General features: G+C 45.7%; 1 protein-coding gene across 1 annotated transcript in view; it reads right to left on the reverse strand.

The window, feature by feature from the left end:
* Positions 1-3,067: 3,067 nt before the first annotated feature.
* Positions 3,068-24,198, reverse strand: part of LOC143962006 (asialoglycoprotein receptor 2-like) — a 51,605-nt gene continuing 30,474 nt past the window's right edge. The window contains exons 8-9 of the mRNA XM_077471349.1: positions 6,262-6,368; positions 3,068-3,721 (exon numbers count right to left, since the gene is read on the reverse strand). Coding sequence (XP_077327475.1) covers positions 3,571-3,721; positions 6,262-6,368 — 258 coding nt within the window. The 3' untranslated portion in view covers positions 3,068-3,570. The remainder of the gene's footprint in view (positions 3,722-6,261; positions 6,369-24,198) is intronic.

Genomic DNA, 24,198 nt, shown 5'->3' on the forward strand with positions numbered 1-24,198 from the left:
ATCCTCTGGCTTACTGGGTCTTGAGGATGGATCACTGGCCAGAGCTTGCACAGTATGCAATTGAGCTACTGGCCTGTCCTGCATCCAGCGTTCTTTCGGAACGCACCTTCAGTGCTGCTGGTGGCTTTGTTACTGATCACAGGGTGCGCCTGTCCACCGACTCGGTTGATCGACTGACCTTCATAAAGATGAATCAGTCTTGGATCACCCACAGCTACCAATCGCCTGAAGCTTATGCAACCGAATCATTTTTTTTTAAATATTACATCCCTTCAAGACTGCCTATTCCGATGCTGAGTGACTGTCCTGTTATGTTGACTGTCTATCCTTTTCCTCCTCCGCTGATATCTTGGAAGAACATTTTTGGTTCTGGGTGATGCCACCAGTCCATTTTTCAGCCCCTGTTTAACAGGGGCGTGTAATTACAATTTTTGATGCAATGCTTTGCAGCAGGGCTCATTCCTGCACTAAAACTAGAGTATATGGGAGAGGTTGCAGTGTCGTGGGACCAGCACCAAGTGCCTAAGGCCCAATTTTTCAGGCCCTGTTTAACAGGGGCGTGTAATTACAATTTTTGATGCAATGCTTTGTAGCAGGGCTAATTCCTACACTCCAACTAGAGTATCTGGGAGAGGTTGCAGTGTCGTGGCACCAGCAAGCAGTGCCTAAGGCCCAATTTTTCAGCCCCTGTTTAACAGGGGCATGTAATTACAATTCTTGATATAATATTTCACAGCAGGGCCCGTTCCTGTGCCCACCGAGAGTAACTGTGAGGACTTATAGTGTTGTGGCACCAGCACCACCACCACAACCACCAAAGGCCCCGTTTTTCTACCACTGTTCAACAATGGCATGCAATTACAATTCTTGATATAATCATTCACAGCAGGGCGCTCCAGCGCCCACCAAGAGTCACTTTCAGGGCTTACAATGTTGTGGCAACACCAACACCTTGTTCTGCCATTTCTGCAGAGCATATAGTGCAGGCCCCTACTTTCAAACATCCAACTTATAAACGTCTCCTACTTGCAAATGGAAGGAGACAACAGGAAGTGAGATGAAAAAAGACGCACGGCAAAAAAAATTATACAGGGGTGATAACCCTTCCCTATGTTTTCCAAAAAGCTTAAAAATAGATTTTTTTAACTGGAGCTACACTTTAAAAATGTACCAGTTCAAAATTACAAACAGATTTTACTTAACACAACAAACCTACACAGTCCCTGTCTTGCTTGCACCGCCTGTATACTGCTGTTCTGAGTATATAGGGCCTGGGGGCCCCACGTCTTTCCTTTTTTTTATTTGGGTACGGGGTTCCCCTTAATATCTGTACAAGACCCAAAGGGGCTGGTAATGGGCAGGGGGGGTACCCATGCCATTTTTCTCAATGATTTTCATCCATATTGTCGGAACCAAATATTACATTAAAACCGCAAGCAGTTTTAAATTACTTGTTTTCAGTTAAATGTCATTTTGTGCAGGGACTGTTCTAAACACGGGAAACATGTGCCACTTCACAGGCATACTATAGACACCCCCCAGGCATGATATTTAAAGGGATATTTCACTTTTTTTCCTTCACTTTAATCATCATTAAAATCAGTGCTCCCAAAAAAAGAACGTCAGTTTTTAAAAACATTTTAGGCATTGACCCATGTCCCCTGGGGCAGGAGCCAGGTCCCCAAACCCTTTTTAGGACAATATCTTGCATATTAGCCATTAAAATTAGCACTTTTTATTTCAAACGTTCAAGCCCCATAGACTTCAATGGGGTTCTAAAGTTCGCACAAATTTTCGGTCCGTTCGAAAGTTCTGGTGCGAACCGGGGGGGGTGTTCGGCTCATCCCTACCTGGGAGCCAGGGCCTAAAATAGGCTCTGCCTGACACATGATGGCTGCTGAAGTCACATGGGGCAGCAGCATCCAATCGGGTGGCTTCCCAAGTGACCATAGAGGAACCATGTCCCTCTTGACTTCCTCTCTAGCTGCAATGCCACTGCGGGGGAGCGCCACCTGCAAAGTATAAAATAGATTGCTGCACCTGCCTACATTTACTGCAGTTCACAATAGTAAACACAGAATAAATCGATTTTATTCCCAAAAAATGGTGGTTTATAATAGTGATATTCACTGTTATAAGCAATCATAGTGTGTAAAAAAAAATAAAAAATCCTGATCACCTCCCAGAGTACTATAATGTTACTATGTTAACACTGGGTTGTTCTGGTCACAAAAAAATTCTTTAAAAAATAAAAAAATGGTGAAAATTAAATAAAAAATATTTAAATATATATAAATATAAATATAAATATATATAAATATTTCATACTTTCACCAGTCAGTTTTCCTCATCACCGCCACACCCGTTATATGATGTACTATTATACTGGTGACAGTATGTAAAAATAAAAAATTGTAAATATTTTGTTTTTTATTTCTTCATTTTCCAAAAAATTGTCATAAATTACAACTTCAAAAAACTTGCCATGATTTTTACTAAATACCTTGGACTGTCTACTTTTCAAAAAGGGGTCATTTGGTGGGTATTTGTACTGTCCTGATGTCTTTGGGCCTTAAGAAACGAGATTGTCCGTCAGTACATCAGGATTGATCATTTTTCAGATATATGTGCCATAGTTTGTGATTGTGAACTCTATAACTTACCTATAGACTAAATAATATACACTGATTTGGGTTATTTTCACCAAAAAAATGGAGCAGAATATATTTTGGCCTAAATTTGTGAAAAGCGATTATTTAAGTTTTATAACAGCAATGAAGAAAAACACATTATTTTCCAGAATTTTACATCTTTTTTTGTTTATTTAGACAAAAGTAGAAAATGCAGTGGGGATAAAATACCCCCAAAAGAAAGCTTTATTTATGTGAAAATAAAATGATAAAAAATTTCATGTGGATACAGCGTTGCATGACCGCACAATTGTCACTGAAAATGAGAGAGCGCTGAAAGCTGAAAATCAGCCTGAGCAGGAAGGGGGTGAAAGTGCTCGGTATCAAATTGGTTAAAGACCTTGTCCCCTCTGGCAAGGAAACCCCCCCCCCCCCCCCCAATGCTGACGACATGTTAAATGGTACGTCTAAAGAAGGAGAATGACTCACTGGTTTGCATGCAGATCACCCTAGATAACACCCACATGTGATGCTGACCCTCCATGTTTGAAAGACCTGAAATTCAGTGAATGACTTATGGTGGGTCAGGGACACTCAGGCTGGAGAGAAGAGACCTAGGTGACACTGGACCTCCTCCAGCCAAGAAATCAGGTGGGGCTCTATCTGACTCTTTGTAGCTTCTAATGTACATTGTGAGATGCTCATAGCATGTGGTGAAATACAAGACCCTATACAACTGTGCAAGACTAAAGAAAAGGTTGGAAAACAGCAGATTGGATGCTCTGAGATCCTTCAATTCTAGAAGAACAACAAGTCTCAGCATATCCTGCAGCATTTTATTATACAGTAGTATATTCTATATGGCTGTAGTATGATGGAGGACCAACAAAGGTACAGAAGATAAAGATATAAGGTGTCCTCTGGTGTCCTTCAGTCCATATCAGAAGGTCATCTTCTTCTCACAGATGTACTTTATTATTTCAGAACAGTGACCATCATTCCATCCACGTCCATCCCTTATCACAGCACAGTCTTCCCCTCCTCCGAAACCATGACCCTGCCAATCATCGGGCTGACCCTCAATCCAGAACCTGAAGGACAGAAGTGACAATAAGGTTTTAGATCAATACAGGAACTGAGCAGAACTGGGACCTCAGAAATGCTATAAAATGAGATTTAAAAGGCGTGAGCCCAACAACTGTGATTGGCTGCATGAGAATTGACCACACACTACAATTCAATGGTACAATCTACTAAGGTTAGATCAGTGGTGGCTAGCCTAGCTATGTGATGTTCTCTTCCTCCCACCTCTTTCCCTGATTGAATATGTGAAGAGTTTTCTCCTCCAGGTCCTTCATGTGAGAAGTTCTTCCCCTTCACTCCTTTACCTATTGATCTATGTGAGGAGTTCTTTCCCTCATCTCTTTCCTACATTGGCTATGTGAGGAGTGGGGATGAGCCAATGGTTTGGCTTAAACCTAGGCTGTTAGGGTGTTTGGAAGAATGGCCAAACGTTTGGTCCCCTCTGCCCTGGGAGCTGAGCATCATCTATGGAAGTGGTATTTCTACAGCTTCTATATATAACAGCTTCCTGCTGTCAGTGGTTCCTAAAGAAGCGGCAAGTGCTGGTGCCCGCTGCGTCCCTAGCAACCATCTCTGGCATATTACTCACATGGGTAACAGCAACTGTCACTGGCCATATTTTGTCAATGATTCACTGCTTTGCCCTCCCCTTCACTTATATAGATGATGACAGCTCAGAGAACTGTCATTAAGCAAGCAGTACCATTGTGATTAGTCATGTACATGAGGTCAACCCAGTTTTAAATTCTGACTAGCCGGCAGGCGTAGGGCATCCTGATTGATGATGGATTTACAAGGAAGGGCTCTTTTTTGGGCGTCTTTATTTATGAGTTCAACAGTTAATATGCACCACCTACTCATTGAGGGGAGGTTATATATGTAGGCCCCCATATTTTTAACAGGCTTACAAATTCTGATGAGCTCCCCACACAGACCCCCACAACCATTGGCAATGGTCCTGGGGAACAGACCCTTATCTTCATCAACATGAGGATTAGGTGCTTTGCCAGACGGTCCTCCCTGGCATGGCATCCCTCCAAGTTAAGATCATGTGGTCTTGCATGGCTCAGAAAGGAGAGAAAAAACTGAACTGGGGGGCTTTCTGCCCATCGCTAATTAAGATAAAAAGCCTTCTGTGTGCAGCAGCCTCCTTCAGCCCCCCTAATACTTACCTGAGCCCCATCTCCAACCAGCGATTTTGTAGGAGTGTTTTGGCTGCCTGGGACTCTCCCTCCTCATTGCCTGAGACAGAAGTATGATGCTATTGGCTCCTGCTGCTGTCAATCAAAGTCAGTCAGCCAATGAGGAGAGAGAGGGGTGGGGATAAACAATGCCTCTGTGTCTGCTCCCTTGTGGGTGCACTCAACAAGAGGAAGGAGCCAGGAACGTTGATAGGGGACCCGTGAAGAGGAGGATCCCAAGCTGCTCTGTGCAAAACCATTAAACAGGGCAGGTAGGTATGACATGTTTGTTATTTTTAAAGAAAAATACTGAGACTTTAGTATCACTTTAAGGATATGAAAGCATTTCCAATAGGATCCACAGGTTTTATGATGCTCACCTTTCACTCACACACACAAAGAGGCAAGAGGGTGAAAATCAAGTACATCGATCAGGAGAAGAGGCGACACCCCGCTGGAACCTTTTATTACAGAGTCAGTCCCTCTACCCAGCCCCCCACTGGTATGTTCTGCTCAAAAGGGCTTGCTCATAAAGACTGACTCATAGATTATTAATAAACATGTACTGAGGCCCTGCCACTGGAAAAATGGTTGAAAAACGGCACAGGGTTCGCACATGTGCAGAGTGCGGGACTCCGGAGTATGGATTTTGAGCTGAGAAAACGATTTTTACAGCTTTCCCGGGATTTTGGTATTCCTGAACGTTTGGAGATGTCAAAGTGCCTTGGGAGAGAAGAAATCTCCAACCCAGTGTCCGGGTTTTGTTGAAGACCAGCAGGGTGTGTGTGAAGGACTGAGAACATTTCAGGGCTCCAGCCAGGAGGGAGGTGCGCTCCCATTTTGGAGACATGGCTTCACCTTAGGAGACAGGTGTGAGCCAGTATGTCTGGGTGCATTAAAGAGGAGCTGTGTGCCTTAATGAGGAGCTGTGTGCCTTAATGAGGAGATGTGTGCATTGATGGGCTTGAAGATATGTGCATTGAAGAGACGTTGGTCCGAGGGACACATTACTAAGAGCAGAAGTACTGCTGCAGAAAGAGCCAAGTGGCTTGATATTTCTTTGCCTGTTTATGCTGTGAGCTGGGAAAGTTTATGGACTTTACATTAATCTGTTTTCATAAAAGTGGGCTACCAGGCCCTAAAACTGTCATGGACTTCAATAAAAAAACACACCTACCCCTGAGTCTTATCACTCCATTTCATTATTGTTTTCTGGGTGGCAAAGTATTGTGCAGCACTGGGTGGAGTGAATTAAAGTCTTAACAATGTGCTCAAGGATCCATCGGTGTGCCACCTTTTCAGATCATTTTGCCAGATCTTAGAGATATTTGAGAAGAATATCGATAATTGAGGTTTCTATGTCTTACTTTGGAGTTATGTCATAAGACGTTCCATCCACCCATCTCCAGGTTCCATCCGCATCTGTTAGACCAATCCAAAAGGTTTGTTTGTTTGTAATCCCAAGCAGAAAATTCTTAAGAAAGACAAAATATAGAAGTTGTTAGAAGGTGGATTAGTACACACACAATGGCTGATTAGGTCACATGACAGTTGGGCTACCTTTATATTTTAGGGTTTAGGTAGGAAACTGGGGAACCAGGAGGAAATCCACTAAAATGATGAGAACACGTCACACCCCAACACAAATGTAATCTTCCCCCGGAGGCAACGTCATGGTGGGAGTGGGAGAATTATCGTTTTATCTTTGGAGTTAATCCCTTTTTAATGCCAATATTCTGTTTGCTTTGTTAGCAGAAGCTTGGTATTGCATGCCATTGCTGAGCTTATCATCTACTAGGACCCATAGGTCCTTTTCCATCCTAGATTCCCCTAAAGGTTCTCCCCCCAATGAGTAGATTGCATTCATATTGTGGTGTTGAGTGTTTTTTATATATCTCAGCAGGTCATCATCAAGCGTGAACCCCCGAGGAAGCAATTTATTTATTTTTTTCCAAAATCTTTTATTGAGGCTTACAAAACAAAAACGGTTACAGTGATGTCACGTAACATAGCACAGTGATGTTGTAAAAAGTTTACCAAGTATAACCAACTAATAAACATAACAGAAGAATTGACACGCATTGGGTATGTGTCTATCAAGAATAGGGTTGCCGACCAGGTCGACTACTAAGCTCTGGGCGAGGGGTAGATTACCGAGAGGTGGGGAAACCACCAATTGCCCTCAAGGACCCATCAGAGTCCTAATAACCATCCGCTAGGAGCTAATCGTCAGAGGGAACGATCTCGGGGGCTGGTTTCTAAGGATATCTAGAATTATTAGTTAACAGAAGTCTATTGTTAGTTGGTCGGTCTCCATATATACTGTCAATAGTATGGTCTTAATATCTGCGGGAATCAGGAGGTGTAGAGTTTGTTGCGAAACAGTGTATGTGTTCCTGTTCAAATGGGAATTTTGGATATCTGATTCTTAAGGTGGGGGGACTCCGGTTAACAGTTGGCTACATTCTGCCGCGGCTCTGAAGTGATGCCAGCAAGCCCAAGTCACTCAGTATTTAGATGGGGCGTCTTTTGCTTGGTATATAACATTTTCCATTTCAGCCATGTTGGAAGATCTCTTAATCCAATCAGAAACTGAAGGAGGTGTAGTGGATTTCCATAGAGGAGGAATGCACATCTTTGCGGCATTTAACAGATGTTGTGCTAGAGAGCGGTAGTATGCTTTCATGGGGAGCGCAGAATGGTGTAGAAGCATTTGCGCTGGGGAGAAGTCGATGGGAATCGTGGTAATTAGGCATATAAGGCGGTGAATCTCTCTCTAAAACGGTTGGAGTCGTAGACAGGACCACCATATATGTAGAAATGAGCCCGTGCTTTTTGAGCATCTCCAACATGAAGGAGTTATGTTTGAATCAAGTTTGTGGAGTTTGGCGGGTGTGAGGTACCATTTGGAGAATATTTTAAAATTATTTTCCTGTACTGAGACATTAGTGGAGCCTTTGTGAATGTGTGTATAAATATTCGTCCAGTCAGTGTCCGTCAAAGACAAGGATAGGTCAGTTTCCCAGCTATGAATGGCCAAGTTGGCTTTTGGGCTGTGTGTTGAGAAGAACATTGCATATATACTGGAGATGACATGGCGTTGTGGTTCCGTTTGGTTGCATAGCGTTTCAAATGGCGTGAGCTTCCGTGCAAAGTCTGGTTTTGTTTGTCGACACGTCAGGAAGTGTCTGATTTGAAAATAAACCCACAGCGGGAAGGGGCGCCCTGAGGGTTGTGTGGGGAGTTCTGATATAGATCGGAGTCGGGCATTGGAAAAGAAGTGCAGGGCCCTGATGTCAGGTGAAGGCCACATTCCAGTGAGAAATGCAGGATTATGTTTTATCGGTGTCATCGGGCTGCAGTGGGAGGAAATGTGATGGGTGTGGCAGGCTAAGTGAAAAGCTTGTAACATGCTTGCAATTAAGGGGTTTTGTTTGCATGTTTGAGGGATATGTTCAGGCTCCAGCCACGGTAGGAGTTTAATCGGAAGACGAGGAAAAAGCGTTCTCTATCTGTGTCCAAGTCTTAGTATTCGAATGAACATTCCAGTCTACAATTCTGGCTAAGTGACTGGCCCAATAATATTTCTTGACGTCTGGTAGGCTAATGCCTCCTTTTGTTTTCGGTAGGGTCGGTCTGGCAAAGCTTAACCTGGCTCGCTGTCCATTCCATATAAAGTTGGCACAGGTAGTCTGGTATGATTGGAAAAAGGCCGGGGGGAGCTTTATTGGGACCGTTTGTAAGAGGTATAACAGACGGGGTAGAACATTTATTTTAATAATCGAGGCTCTACCGAACCAAGAGAATAGTCCTGTAGACCAGGCCTTGAGGTCTTTCTGGATAGTCTGGAGAAGAGGGCCATAATTAATTAAAAGAGTACAAGTTTCCTAGTCTAGAGTGTAGTTTAATGCCTAGGTATGTAATGGCCGTATTAGTCCAGCGAAAGGGAAAATTTTGTTGGCACGAGTCTATCGTTTCAGTATTCAGGGATATATTCAAGGCCTCCGATTTTGAAAAGTTGATTTGTAGATTGGAGTTAGTCTTGAAAGCGTCAAGGTCTTTAAGGAGATTGGGAATCGTAACAAGTGGATCAGTAAGGAAAAGTAGTATGTTGTCTGCGAAGGCGGCTATTTTGTGGGTCGTGTTTCCAATCTTTACCCCTTTGATGTCCTGATTTGAGTTCAGCCAGCGAAGGAGGGGTTCTGGAGTGAGGATAAAAATTAAGGGTCAGAGCAGGCAACCCTGACGAGTCCCGTTGGATATGGAGAAGGCGCCCGACAGTTGGCCGTTAATCCTGACTTGGGCCGTTGGGGAGGCGTATAAAGCCATGACAAAAGATATCAGCTGTTCCGGTAAGCCTAATTTCCGGAGGACTTCTGCCATGTAGTCCCAGGCCACTCTGTAGAATGCCTTCTCCACATCCAATGAGAGGAAGAATCCCTTTTGTGTTGAGGAGGTTAGCCAATGGTGTATGGAGAGTGCTTTGATCGTATTATCTCTCCCCTCCCTCCCCGGCACAAATCCCACTTGATTGAGAGACACAAGCTGGGGCAGGAGGGGGAAAAGAGGATTACCTAGTATCTTGGCATAAATCTTTAAATTTACGTTAAGCAATGAAATGGGTCTGTAGTTTGTCACCTGTGTTTCGTCTTTGTGGGGTTTCGGGATTACCATTATGTGGGCTCTCAGTAGGTCTTGGGGTGGTTTACCAGGCGTTAAAGAGTTAAATGCTGCAAGAAAATATTGTTTTAGGGTTTTTATATACGATTTATAATAGCAAGCGCTAAGACCAGGGCCGGGGCTTTTTCGAGGTTTTAGTTGCTTGAGGGCCATCTTAAGTGCGGGCGCCGAGAGAGGCGCTTCTAGGGAAAGTGCTGTCTCCGGTGAGATGGAGGTTGGGGCATAAATTTGTAGGAAATTTGCAATGAGTTGTCTTCTATGTGCCTGTTCCTCCTGTGGCGACGCATCTTGTATGTTATAGAGTTTGGAGTAGTATTGAACAAATTGTTCAGCAATCATGTGGTTGGATAGTACTTTATTGCCCATGGAGTCCGTAATGGAATGAATGGTTCTGATGGCCTGTTGCTTTCTGAGTGCTCTAGCCAGTAGTTTGCCTGACTTATTGCCATATTCATAAAAGAATTTACGCGATAGCATATAATTCCGTTTGATTTGGTAGTTTAAAATCTGTAGAAGATCTTGCCTTGCTTGGTTTAATTCAGAAAGGGTGTCTCTGACTATAGAAAGTTTATGGGCTTTTTCCAGAGCTTTAATGCAGTTGGTGAGCTGCACTATGTGGTTATTTCTTTCTTTCTTTTTGCTGCTGCTACCATGAATTCCCCACAAATTGTACATTTATGGGCTTCCCATACTAACATGGAGTCGATGTCTGGAGAGTGGTTCTCTTTAAAGTAATTGGTCAGGCTTTCCTGAATGGAAGCTGCAATCGCTGGGTCTGACAGCAAGGAGGGATCTAATCGCCAAATTGGGGGCGTGTGGGGATTGTCGGCTATCTGTAGGGTCATGGATATGGGGTGATGATCAGAGATGTACATAGCCTCTATGGAGGCTTCAAAGAGGCGCGATAGATCTCTTTGTGGTAAGAATAGATAGTCCAATCTGGAATACCGATTATGAGGGATAGAAAAAAACGAGTAATCCCTCCCCTGTGGGTTCAGTGTGCGCCAGGAATCATGAAGACATAGTTCTTGTAGGTGTGATTTAATGGTGCGTAGAGCTTTGTACGGAAGAGATGAGGAACCAGTAGAGGAGTCTTGGATTGGATTAAGGTGGACATTAAAGCCCCCCTCCAAAATGAGAATGACCTCTTGGAAGGAGGAGAGTTTTGTCAGGGTCGCTTTGAAGAAAGTAGTCTGCCCTGAATTGGGGGCGTATATGTTAGCCAGGGTGATACGTTTGCCCCGCATTCTGCCCTCAACAAAGATAAACCTCGCATCTGGGTCTAGGAAGGTATCGTCAATTTGGAGCGGGCAGTGCTTGGCTATAAGGATTGAAACTCCTTTAGATTTTGTCTCAGTGTTGGTGGCATGGATGACCGACGGGAATCTGTAGTTGGAGAGTTTGGGGATAGAGTTAGACTTGAAATGAATCTCCTGAAGGAAAACTAAGTCTGCTCTGCTTTTGTGTGTGTATAGTAACACTTGGGACTGCTTTTCGGGTATATTGAGTCCTTGTACGTTTAAGGAGACTATCTTAAGGGTGTCCTGTTTGTTAAACTGGGTTTTGAAAGCCATGATATGTGCAAGGGGATGCCTTATTGAAGGCCTCGTGTTGGAGTAGGCGTCTAGGGGAAGAGCACTGTTTGTGATCAGGACGGATGGTCCTAAAACGTGGTGTACTTACCTGGAAGAGAAGGGGGCTACGGAGTCAGGTGCTAAAGCTAGAAAACCGGAGTCCCGCCGTTAAACGCTTGGCAATTGCCGAGTGAGATGTGAAAGTTTTGTGTAAGGGAGGAAAGTGGTCTCGAGAGAAGAAATGGATGGCATGTCTGGAGAAATTTCCAAATGTCCCCTGACGGGGTGGGTCCTATACTAGTGAGTCTTTGGAAAATGTCCGTGTTAGCCGGAGGCCACTGGTTAAGCATGAGTGTGCGTCCGAAATGATAATACGGAGAAGGGCAAGACCTGCTCGCACTTCCAAATCAGATCGAAGGGAGGTTCCCAATGACCAGTGTCCGGAGATAGTTGGTGGGTTGTCTGGATAGAGAAACACAAATATCTATACAGTCTGGCACCCCCGTGTGGGGGGATGGCCCAGGTCAACCGAAGGAAGGGAGAGAGATGTACATCTCGCAACCCGCTGATTGAGGATTTAGGAAGGGGTCCAGGTATCCCGTGAACCCTGCTTATAGAGAGGCATAGTATAGGTATGTAAGCTATAGTTAAATTCCAGTTCCTGCCCGGGGACAGAGCTGGTTGGCTTAATGACCCGGCAACAAATTAACTCTGGGTCAAGAACCTAAGATAATGGGTGTATGCAGGTTAAGAAAACAGACACAAACAAACAAAGAAAGAACTGATAAAATAACAACTGTCAAATGTTCACCTGTGTGAAAGCGAAACGGAAAAGTCTCAGCTTCCCTCCCTCCCAATATGATCCTTAAAGTGGGATGCCCCTAAAAAAAAACATTAAAAGTCAGCAGCTACAAATACTGCAGCTGTTGACTTTTAATAATCGGACACTTACCTGTCCCAGGGTCCAGCGATGCGGGGGAAGGAAGCCCCCCCTCGTTCTCCGCTCTGCTCGCAGCGCCGTCATTTGTACTGTGGGCACCTGGCTGTGGCTTCACCGCCGGGCACCCACTGCACATGTGCGAGCGGCGCAGGGCGCAGTGAAACACCGCACAGTCATCTGGGACACGTGACAGGTCCCAGATGACTGTGTGGTGTGAGGGGAAGTGATGTCACCAGCCCAGTCAAGGAAGAAGGCAGACTACGAGGGACCCCCCAGCAACAGGTATTTAGAGGTGAGTAAAAAAAAAAAATTTCCAATAATTTTTTTTTAGTTTTTTAAGATTTTTAAACACTTTTTTATTTTTTGGTGGCAACACCACTTTAATCGCCTCAGCTATATACAGGAGAATAGCTTGAGGATACAAGGGGCATACAGATTAGTGATGGACGAACTTTCCGACGGGACGTTTCGCGAACGCGGAACGCGAACGAGGCTGACCGTTCGCGAAACCGAACGTTCGCCGCGGGCCCCATTGACTTCAATGGAAGGCGAACTTCGCCAACCTTTAGGTCAAATTTGCAGCCACGAGGTAATTATTAGCAGGGCAAACATAGTCCCACCACATGGCCAATGACATAACACATGTATGAGGTGAATTTGGGATCGATAACTGCAAGCATTCTTTTTTTATATGGGAAATTGTTCTGACAATTCAGGACTGTGGAGCGCATGAAGGCAATGGAGGAGAGGGAAGGTCAGGGACCACAGTAGGCAAAGAAGAGGGTGCAGGAGATGATCACCAGCAGCGTGACATACAGCAATGACACATGCACCGTGATAGAGGCATCTGACAACAGCACCGTGATAGAGGGCACTGACATCAGCAGCGTGACATAAAGCATTAACACCAGCACCGTGACATACAGCATTGACAGCAACACTGTGATAGAGAGTACTGACATCAGAAGCGTGACATTAAGCACTGACATCAGCACCGTGATATACAGCACTGACAGCAGCACCGTGATAGAGGGCACTGACATCAGAAGCGTGACATACAGCACTGACATCAGCACCGTGATATACAGCACTGACAGCAGCACCGTGATAGAGAGCACTGACATCAGCAGCGTGACATACAGCACTGACATCAGCACCGTGATATACAGCACTGACAGCAGCACCGTGATAGAGAGCACTGACATCAGAAGCGTGACATACAGCACTGACATCAGCACAGTGATATACAGCACTGACAGCAGCACCGTGATAGAGAGTACTGACATCAGAAGCGTGACATAAAGCATTAACACCAGCACCGTGACATACAGCATTGACAGCAACACCGTGATAGAGAGTACTGACATCAGAAGCGTGACATTAAGCACTGACATCAGCACCGTGATATACAGCACTGACAGCAGCACCTTGACATTAAGCACTCACACCAGCACCGTGATATACAGCACTGACAGCAGCACTGTAAGCAGCCCCAGGAGTAAGTCAGCACAGCACAGGGATGGTGTGATCCCCTCAAAATAAGCAGGCCCAGGAGAAACTCAGCACAGCACAGGGATGGTGTGATCCCCTCATAATAAGCAGGCCCAGGAGAAACTCAGCACAGCACAGGGATGGTGTGATCCCCTCATAATAAGAACCCCCAGGAGGAAGTCAGCACAGCACAGGGATGGTGTGATCCCCTCATAATAAGCAGGCACAGGAGAAACTCAGCACAGCACAGGGATGGTGTGATCCCCTCATAATAAGAACCCCCAGGAGGAAGTCAGCACAGCACAGGGATGGTGTGATCCCCTCATAGTAAGCAGGCCCAGGAGAAACTCAGCACAGCACAGGGATGGTGTGATCCCCTCATAATAAGAACCCCCAGGAGGAAGTCAGCACAGCACAGGGATGGTGTGATCCCCTCATAATAAGAACCCCCAGGAGGAAGTCAGCACAGCACAGGGATATCATAAGCAGCCCCAGTAGAAATATGACACCGCTCAACCTCTTCAAAGAGGAGGTTAGGGGCATATAGTACGGTGTGCTTTTTTGGGACAAGGAAGTGAGCCAAATGAAGAAAGAAGGTCTGTGTGCTTGATTAAAAAAATAGTTTATAGACATATACATGGTCTACTGGTCACATGTGTTGAATTCCTCCGAGATCCATGCCTCATTCATTTTTATAAATGTGAGGTAGTTAACACTGTCATGAGCTAGGCGAGTACGCTTATCGGTCACGATCCCCCCTGCTGCGCTGAACGTCCTTTCGGACAGGACACTGGATGAGGGGCAAGCCAACAGTTCCATTGCAAATTGGGCAAGCTCTGGCCAGAGGTCAAGCCTGCCCACCCAGTAGTCCAGGGGTTCATCACTCCTCAGAGCGTCCACATCGGCCGTTAACCCAATGTAGTCGGACACCTGACGGTTTAGGCGTTCCCTGATGCTGGATCCGGATGACACCTGTCGATGGGTCAGCTGAAAGAATGACCTCATATCCGAAGTCACCAACACATCTTCAAACCGGCCTCTTCTTGCAGGCGCTGTTGGATTGGTACCCGCAAATCCTTCTCTGGGAGTGGGAATTGCTCCTCTGCCAGCGCACGCAAAAGCAGAATGCAGCATTTCTCGAAGCAAGGCCTGGAAGTGCTGCATTCTGACAGCCCTCTGCGACGGCGGTAACATTTCCGCCATTTTGTGTTTGTACCAGGGGTCTAAGTACGTTGCCACCCAGTACTGGTCCTTGACCCTTATGCTTTTTATACAGGGGTCCCTATTAAAACACTGGAGCATGAAGGCCCCCATTTGCACTAAAGTGGAAGCGGTGTGGTGGCCTGGCTCCTGCTCATCATCCAGGATAATGTCGTCCTCTTCATTCTCCTCTCCCTATCCACGCACAACAGGGATCCCAGAAAGGTTTAAAGCACACTCTTCTTGCTCCTCCTCATCCGCCCCGGCACCATCCTCCTCTGACTCCTCTTCAGACTCCTGTTGTTGACTTGTCTCAGATAGAGTAGCCCCCCCTGGGAATTCATCCAGCATTGTGACTTCCTCATCTTCCCGCTCCTGCTCCTCCACAGCCTGATCAATGACACGACGCAATGCACGCTCCATAAAGAAGGCATAAGGTACCATGTCACTGATGGCGCCATGGCTGCGACTGACCAGTTTGGTGATCTCCTCAAATGGCCGCAGAAGTCTGCATGCGTCGCGCATGAGCAGCCACTGGCGCGGTGAAAAAAAACCCAGCTCCCCAGAACCCTTTCTTTTGCAGAGTTCATACAGGTAGACGTTAACTGCACGTTTCTGCTGGAGCAGCCTATCAAGCATATAGAAGGTTGAGTTCCATCGCGTCGGGCAATCGCAAATAAGACGTCTGACCGGCAGATGGTGTCGCCGCTGAATGTCAGCAAGGCGAGCCATGGCCGTGTAAGATCTTCTGAAATGGGCTGAGATTTTCCTTGCCTGCCGCAAGATGTCCTGGACCCCAGGGTATTTGACAAGGAATCGCTGCACGACCAAGTTTAAGACGTGTGCCATGCATGGCACGTGCGTGATTTTGCCCTGTTTCAATGCGCTAAGCAGATTGGCACCGTTGTCACACACTACTTTACCAACTGTCAAATTGAGCGGTGTTAGCCACTGATCTGCCTGTGAACGCAAAGCTGAAAGGAGTGCCGGGCCAGTGTGGCTCTTGGCTTCCAGGCACAACAGACGCAGCACGGCATGGCAACATCTCACCTGGCATGTGGAATAGGTTCTGGGGAGCTTGGTCGGTGCAGCGGAAGAGACGCTAGCAGCGGAAAAGGAGGAGGCAGCTGAGGAGGAGAGGGAGGAGGATGGAGTAGGAGGAGGAGGAGAAGAAGAGTCAGGCCTGCATGCAATCCGTGGCGGTAAAACCAAATCTATACGGGTGCCACGGGTTACATGCTTGACGGCCGTCAGAAGGTTCACCTAGTGGACAGTAAAACTGATATACCTTCCTTGCCCGTGTTTGCTAGACCACGTGTCTGTGGTCAGATGTATCTTGGCACTGACACTGTGTGCCAGAGATACATTCACTTGCCGCTGAACATGGCCATATAGCTCTGGGATGCCCTTCTCTGAGAAATACTTCCTTCCTGGGACCTTCCATTGTGGTGTTCCAATGGCCACAAATTTGCAAAAGGCCTCCGAGTCCACCAGTTTATATGGCAGTAGTTGGCGGGCTATCAGTTCTGACAAGCCAGCCGTCAACCGTTGGGCAAGAGGGTTATCCAGCGTCATCATTTTTTTACGCTCGAACATTAGGCCCATGGAAGCCTGCCTTTTTGCAGAAAAACGTGAGCTTGGCGTGATGGAAGGTGGAGTGGAGGACAATTGTGAGGAGAGAGGAGAAGTAGAAGACGAGGCTGGACGGTGAGAGCCTGCAGTGTGGCTTTGTGTGTTCCGAGGCTCCCACTGGGCTCGGTGATGGCTGCTCATGTGCCTTCTTAAGGCGGTCGTCCCTAGGTGAGTGTTGGGCTTACCGCGACTAATGCGTTGACTGCAAAGATTGCAGATGGCAACGCTATTGTCAGCAGCGGACACGTTAAAAAAAGCCCACACTGCGGAGCCATGTGCCGGTGTCCTGGGAGCGCCAGATGTGACCGTACATGGTCGATGACTCGCTCCTGATACATTTGCAGTCTGCTTTGTCCCTCCTGTGCAATGTAAGTTATTCCTGCTTCTCCTCCCTATCTGCTGGTCCATATCTCCCTCTGAACTCCCCTCCTCTTCCTCTCTTGTGGGCACCCTCGTGACATCACTAGACACGTCATCATCAACGTCCCCTTCCCCACAGCTATAAGTAGAGATCTCGGAGTAGGCAGCAACACCGGGGACCAACCTCCTCCTTGGGCTGATCTGGGTACTGTCGTCAGACTGCTGAGTAGCGGTTGTTGCTACCTCCTCTTCCTGATCCAATACCAAGAGTGGCTGCGCATCAGAAATGTCCTCTTGATATGGATCGGAAAATAATTCCTGTGACTCAAGCGGAAGGTATGTGGTGGTGGTGTTGTTGGTGGTAGTGTCTTTGGGGGTGCACATAGCAGAGAGTGAAGAAGAGGGTGCAGATCGAGAGGATGAGGAGGGTGCAGAAGAGTAAGGCGGAGTGAGCCACTCAACCAAGTCTGGTGCATCCTTTAAAGTAATTGAACGCACCTTCTGCAACTTCCCACTTTGGCTCAAGGCTGTTGCTCCTGCCCTACCCCTACCACCCCTGCGGAAGGGCCTGCCTCTTCCTCTGCCTGTAATTTTTTTAATCACCCTGTGACAAAACTCTTAGTCCCTATACCGCTGAAGGACTGCTGCAGTATAGGGCAACGGTCAGCAGTGGTGCACCTCAACCCTATCTATTGTGGACCGATAGCGGTCCTTACAGAACAGCAGACTGTACCGCACTCAACCCTATGTACTGTAGCACCCTAGACCAAGTTACCAGTCCTTATAGGAACTTTTGTGGACCAAGCAGGTTGTGTGTTAGTGATTAGCAGACTGTACTTCAGTCCCTATACCAATGAAGGACTGCTGCCGTATAGCGCAGCGGTCAGCAGTGGTGCACCTCAACCCTATCTATTGTGGACCGATAGCGGTCCTTACAAAACAGCAGACTGTACCGCACTCAACCCTATGTACTGTAGCACCCTAGACCAAGTTACCAGTCCTTATAAGAACTTTTGTGGACCAAGCAGGTTGTGTGTTAGTGATTAGCAGACTGTACGTCAGTCCCTATACCAATGAAGGACTGCTGCAGTATAGGGCAGCAGTCAGCAGTAGTGCACCTCAACCCTATCTATTGTGGACCGATAGCGGTCCTTACAGAACAGCAGACTGTACCGCACTCAACCCTATGTACTGTAGCACCCTAGACCAATTTACCAGTCCTTATAGGAACTTTTGTGGACCAAGCAGGTTGTGTGTTAGTGATTAGCAGACTGTACTTCAGTCCCTATACCAATGAAGGACTGCTGCAGTATAGGGCAGCGGTCAGCAGTGGTGCACCTCAACCCTATCTATTGTGGACCGATAGCGGTCCTTACAGAACAGCAGACTGTACCGCACTCAACCCTATGTACTGTAGCACCCTAGACCAAGTTACCAGTCCTTATAGGAACTTTTGTGGACCAAGCAGGTTGTGTGTTAGTGATTAGCAGACTGTACTTCAGTCCCTATACCAATGAAGGACTGCTTCAGTATAGGGCAGCGGTCAGCAGTGGTGCACCTCAACCCTATCTATTGTGGACCGATAGCGGTCCTTACAGAACAGCAGACTGTACCGCACTCAACCCTATGTACTGTAGCACCCTAGACCAAGTTACCAGTCCTTATAAGAACTTTTGTGGACCAAGCAGGTTGTGTGTTAGTGATTAGCAGACTGTACGTCAGTCCCTATACCAATGAAGGACTGCTGCAGTATAGGGCAGCAGTCAGCAGTAGTGCACCTCAACCCTATCTATTGTGGACCGATAGCGGTCCTTACAGAACAGCAGTCTGTACCGCACTCAACCCTATGTACTGTAGCACCCTAGACCAAGTTACCAGTCCTTATAGGAACTTTTGTGGACCAAGCAGGTTGTGTGTTAGTGATTAGCAGACTGTACTTCAGTCCCTATACCAATGAAGGACTGCTACAGTATAGGGCAGCGGTCAGCAGTGGTGCACCTCAACCCTATCTATTGTGGACCGATAGCGGTCCTTACAGAACAGCAGACTGTACCGCACTCAACCCTATGTACTGTAGCACCCTAGACCAAGTTACCAGTCCTTATAAGAACTTTTGTGGACCAAGCAGGTTGTGTGTTAGTGATTAGCAGACTGTACGTCAGTCCCTATACCAATGAAGGACTGCTGCAGTATAGGGCAGCAGTCAGCAGTAGTGCACCTCAACCCTATCTATTGTGGACCGATAGCGGTCCTTACAGAACAGCAGACTGTACCGCACTCAACCCTATGTACTGTAGCACCCTAGACCAAGTTACCAGTCCTTATAGGAACTTTTGTGGACCAAGCAGGTTGTGTGTTAGTGATTAGCAGACTGTACTTCAGTCCCTATACCAATGAAGGACTGCTGCAGTATAGGGCAGCGGTCAGCAGTGGTGCACCTCAACCCTCTATATTGTGGACCGATAGCGGTCCTTACAGAACAGCAGACTGTACCGCACTCAACCCTATGTACTGTAGCACCCTACACAGACCAAGTTACCAGTTCTGATAAAGAGCTTTGTGGAACAAGTGAGTTGTGAATGATTAGCAGACTGCAGCAGAAGGGCAGCAGTCAAGTATAATATTCTTTCTATATTTGGAAGAAAGAATATTATACGTGTACAAGCCTATTACCATACCACTGATACCAGTCCTGAAAAGAACCTTTGTGGAACTAATAGTAACAGCAAGTCTTTAAACTGACCCTCACTGCCTGACACACTGCTTCCTTCCTGTCCCTATACAAAGTGGCAAAAAAGAGGAGCCTGGAACAATTAGTGGTTACTGGAATAGTTCTTTTGTGGACCTGATAGTAACAGCTAATGATGATGATGATGATGACGACTAAACTGACTCTCCCTGTAGCACACACCGTCCTTTCCCTTTCTCTAAACTGACAAAAGACACTCAGGCTGCTGCAAGAATCAGTAGCACAGCAAACCTATATACACCTAACACCTATACCAGTCCTGAAAAGAACTTTTGTGTACCAAATAGCTAGCGATTTATCTCTCCCTACTCCACACAGCAACCTTTCCCTATAGTGACAGAAGAAAGAATGTAAAATGGCCACCGGATCGGGTGTATTTATAGGTTAGGGGGAATGTCCAAGTGTCCATGTGCTGTCATGTCTCAATTGGCTGTCCTGTACCCCATGATAGACGTGTCATCATAGGTCAAAGTTCTTTTACACATTAAACACGTAAGTCCGCCGGGGCGAACGACGGAAAAAGGCGAGCGAACGAGCGGACCGCGTACGACCGAAATTCGCCGCGAAACGACCGCCGGGCGAACCGTTCGGCCATCACTATACAGGATCCCCATTGGTGTGTTAGCAGAAGGGTAGCAGATGTCAGGGGTTTTTTGCCTAGCCCTCATCCAGGTGGAATCCCAGAGGAGGGCATGTGGTCCATACCTCTTACCCAAGCAGGAGGTAAATCCCATCCCACCCTTATCCCTGGATCCCCCTCCCAAAGTTAAATAAATGGAACCAATGTTGATCAGTAGGAGGAGAATACTGTTGAAGTTACCCACCATCCAATTTGTAAATAGTAAGCGTTCTGGGGGCATAGGCTACACCTGCTGTCAAAAGTAGATTGATAAGCAAACACAGGGCAGTGGTTGAGAGATGGGGGAGGAGACCGGCCATGTATGATGAATGAGTGTAGGCCTGGGTCTTATACCCAGGTACATTACCGTTGCACTAGTCATAGAGCACCTCGGGTAGTCGGTTGTTTTAAACTGAATATAAGGTAGCTCCCGTAACCGAGATAGCTCGGGGCAGGCGGTACCCACATTGCAAATTTAGGTATTAGAAAGCCGTGGCCACTGTGTGTCTCCATTCCCCTAACTCCGCCGTAGACATGTGCAAAAGGAAAACATTTGTTTAGTTTAGTTTTGTTTTAATTCGTTAATTAATTAATTTTGTTTAGTTATATTTGTTAAATTCTTTAAATTCGTTTTCGTATTTCTTTTTGTTTTCTGCCGAATTCGAAAAATCAGTCTGTTCAAAAATATTTCAACAATTTCGAAAATATTTCTACCGAATTTGAAATGATTTCAACATGATTCAAAATTATTTCAACCGCATTCGAAACTATTTCAACCAGATTCGAAAATATTTTGCGACCCGACTTTAGGGCCATGTATCTCGGGGTCACCAAATTTGGTTATGGAGTAGTGCTATTTCTATTGTGTTTGCATACCAAATTTGGTGTTTCTAGCTATAAGTGACCCTGAGATATGTGGCCCCAAATTCGGGTCGCAAAATGTAATTCTCTGCTGCACAAAAGTGCTTGACATTTTGTGACCCGAATTTGGGGCCATGTATCTCGGGGTTACTTGGTGCTAGAAACCCGAAATTTCTATATGTTGTAGTGCTAGTTCTATTGTGTTTTCATACCAAATTTGGTCTTTCTAACTATAAGTGACCCCGAGATATGTGGCCCTAAATTTGGGTTGCAAAATGTCATTCTCTGCTGCAGAAAAGTACTTTCATATTGTCCATATCTGGGGTCGCTTGGTGGCAGGTGACGTGGCAAGTGGACAATCCACAACTTAGTCACATGGAACTCGTGGCCAGTCACATGGCACACGTGTTAAGTCACGTGGCACTTGTGGCCGGTCACGTGGCACTTGTGTCAGGTCAAGTGGCACTCATGGCAGGTGCCATGGCAAGTGGACAATACACAACTTGTGGCAGGTGACTTGGCAAGTGGACAATAAACAACTTGTGGCAGGTGACGTGGCAAGTGGACAAATACAATACACAACTTTTGGCAAGTGGACAATGACATACAGCATATGCACTTGCCTTGCGATCGACTCAATCCGTGACTTCTTCAATCAGGCATGCTGACAACTTCATTGATACCATAAATATAAATGAAATAAAATGTGTGTTTTTTTTTTTTGCACTGGTACACTGCAAGTATGAAAAGTTGATGTGACAGATGTATATAAGTAAGTATAAGTAACTAACCATCTTCCAAAATTTCTAATTCAAATCAAAAGAGTAGAACAGAATAGAAAAAAAAGAATTTAATAGAATAAAATAGAAAGAATATACAACCATCTTCTGAAATTCAAATTTGAATAGAATAAATTAGAATTTCGAATAGTATGAATTCAAATTTTTAAATGAATTAATTTTAAATTTGGATAGAAAAGATTATAATAAAATAGAAAATAGACTAGAAAAACGATAGAACAGAACAGAATAGAATATATTATATTTTATTCTGTTCTGTTCTATTGTTTTTCTAGTCTATTCTTTCATATTCTATTAAAATCTTTTCTATTAAAATCGAAATCCTTATATACTAAATTTGAATTTCGGAAGATGGTGGTTTTATAATATATATTTCTTTCCAACATTTGAATTTCGTATAGAATGAATTCGAATTTGAATAGAAAAGATTAGAATGGAAATAGAGAATAGACTAGCAAAACAATAGAACAGAATAGAATATAGATACTATCTATTTCATTTTTAATTTCTTTTGCAGATTACTATTTGTTTCCATACGATCTCCTGCAGACTATTAGCATCTATTTAAAATTTTTGCTGATCTCCTGCAGACTATTAATATCTATTTTGTTTTCAACTTCTCATACTTGCAGTGTACCAGTGCAAAAAAATACACACATCTTATTTCATTTATATTACTTTTCTGCAGAAGAGAATGACATTTTGCGACCCGACTTTGGGGCCACGTATCTCGGGGCCACTTATAGCTAGCAACCCCAAATTTGGAAATGTTGTAGTACTAGTTCTACTGTGTTTGCATACCTAGCTATAAGTGGCCCCAAGATACATGGCACCAAATTCTGGTCGCAAAATATCATTTTTCGAATTTGATTTGAATTTCGTTTGAATTCATTAGCATTGTAATTCGGTAATTCGGATGCATCCGAATGTCCGAATAATGAAAATTCGTCCGGATTTCGATTCGTAACGAAACGTAATGCACATGTCTACTCCGCCGCACTTGCCACTGAATAGTAAACAAAGAATAACATTCATATACTGTAGCGTGGGGAGACTAACCCCTTGATAAATCGCCACTAAATATGGTAGAAGTAATTCACCATGAGAATAATGAAACTTGCATCAATGCACCCTAGAGCTCATTAGCTCATGGCAGAGCGTCCAGTATGTAAATAATGTAAATTTCATGGCTGTGATGGTCAGGTCCGCACAAGCGGTCTTAGTAAAGATAGAGTGAGACCCACTTAGATGCCAAATCTGAATCCATGGTGTGGACAGCAGAGCCAGTGGTTGTGAGCAAAAACAAGTGGAGATGCAAGGAGTGCGATCAATGGAGAATCTGTTTCAATCCCATTAGGTAGGTAGGACCAGTGCAAGAGGGGTAGGAAGTGAGACCGAGTAGCAGAGAAAATAGCAGAGGGAGAGAGGAAATTGCGGCAAGTGTAGACAGAAAGAGTTAGAAAGATAAAGGAAGAAAGAAGGAGATCAGGGCGAATGTTCTTACGGCAGTTCATGCTCAGCGGTCCCGATGAGCTCTCCTGGAATCCGGAGCTTTTTACGGGCTGGTTCCCGAATCCATTCCGTGCTGGGCTTGATGAGGTCTGGGTTCTGAGGACGAGCGGCATCTCCTAAAGCGGGAATCCTGGTACTCCATAGGTTCCCGAGAAAGCTTGGGTATGTCTTGACGTGGGCGGGCGAAATTCCGCGTACCAGTCTGGGACATCGGTGAATGGAATGTCTAGCGTGTCACAGAAGTGCCTGAGATCTTCAGGCACCCACAGCAGCGCGGTTCTCCCTCCCGTCGAGGCTGACAGAGCAAAAGGGAACCTCCACCGGTAGGGAATAACTTTGGGGCGAAGTGTTTCCAGCAAGGGGCAGAGTTCCCTGCGCCTCTGCAGTGTTATGGTGGATAGATCCTGGAAGAGAGCGATGTTGGCGCCTTTATGTGTAATCGGCGCTGCTGCCATCCTTGCTCTGTGTAAAATCTCCTTTAGATTATAGCCGATTACACAGCACACTACGTCCCGGGGTGGGTCTGTGTCTTTCCCTTTTGGGCGTAGGGCTCTATGAATATGTTCTATACCGATCGGAGTGGTAGGCGGCCTCTCCAATATGGCGTTAAATAAGCCTGTGACTTCGGTATTAAGGTGGTCCGTGTCAGTGGATTCAGGGAGACCTCGCAGGTGAATGTTATGGCGTCTGCCCGGTTGTCCAGATCTTCTGTGTGGCGATTAAGTTCGCGGAGTTGCAGGGTGTGAGTATCAATAATCTGACAGGATCCCCTCAGGATCGAGGAGTGGGTTGAGGTAGTTTTCTCCACATCCTGAATATGGGTCGCCATGGCCTGGAGGTCTATCCTCAGGTCCGATATAGCGCCAGTCAGGGCAGCGGTAAGGGA

This window comes from Lithobates pipiens, unplaced genomic scaffold (assembly GCF_037356315.1).
Source record: "Lithobates pipiens isolate NorthernLeopardFrog02 unplaced genomic scaffold, aLitPip1_a1.2 Scaffold_8, whole genome shotgun sequence".
In the NCBI taxonomy this organism is placed as follows: domain Eukaryota; kingdom Metazoa; phylum Chordata; class Amphibia; order Anura; family Ranidae; genus Lithobates; species Lithobates pipiens.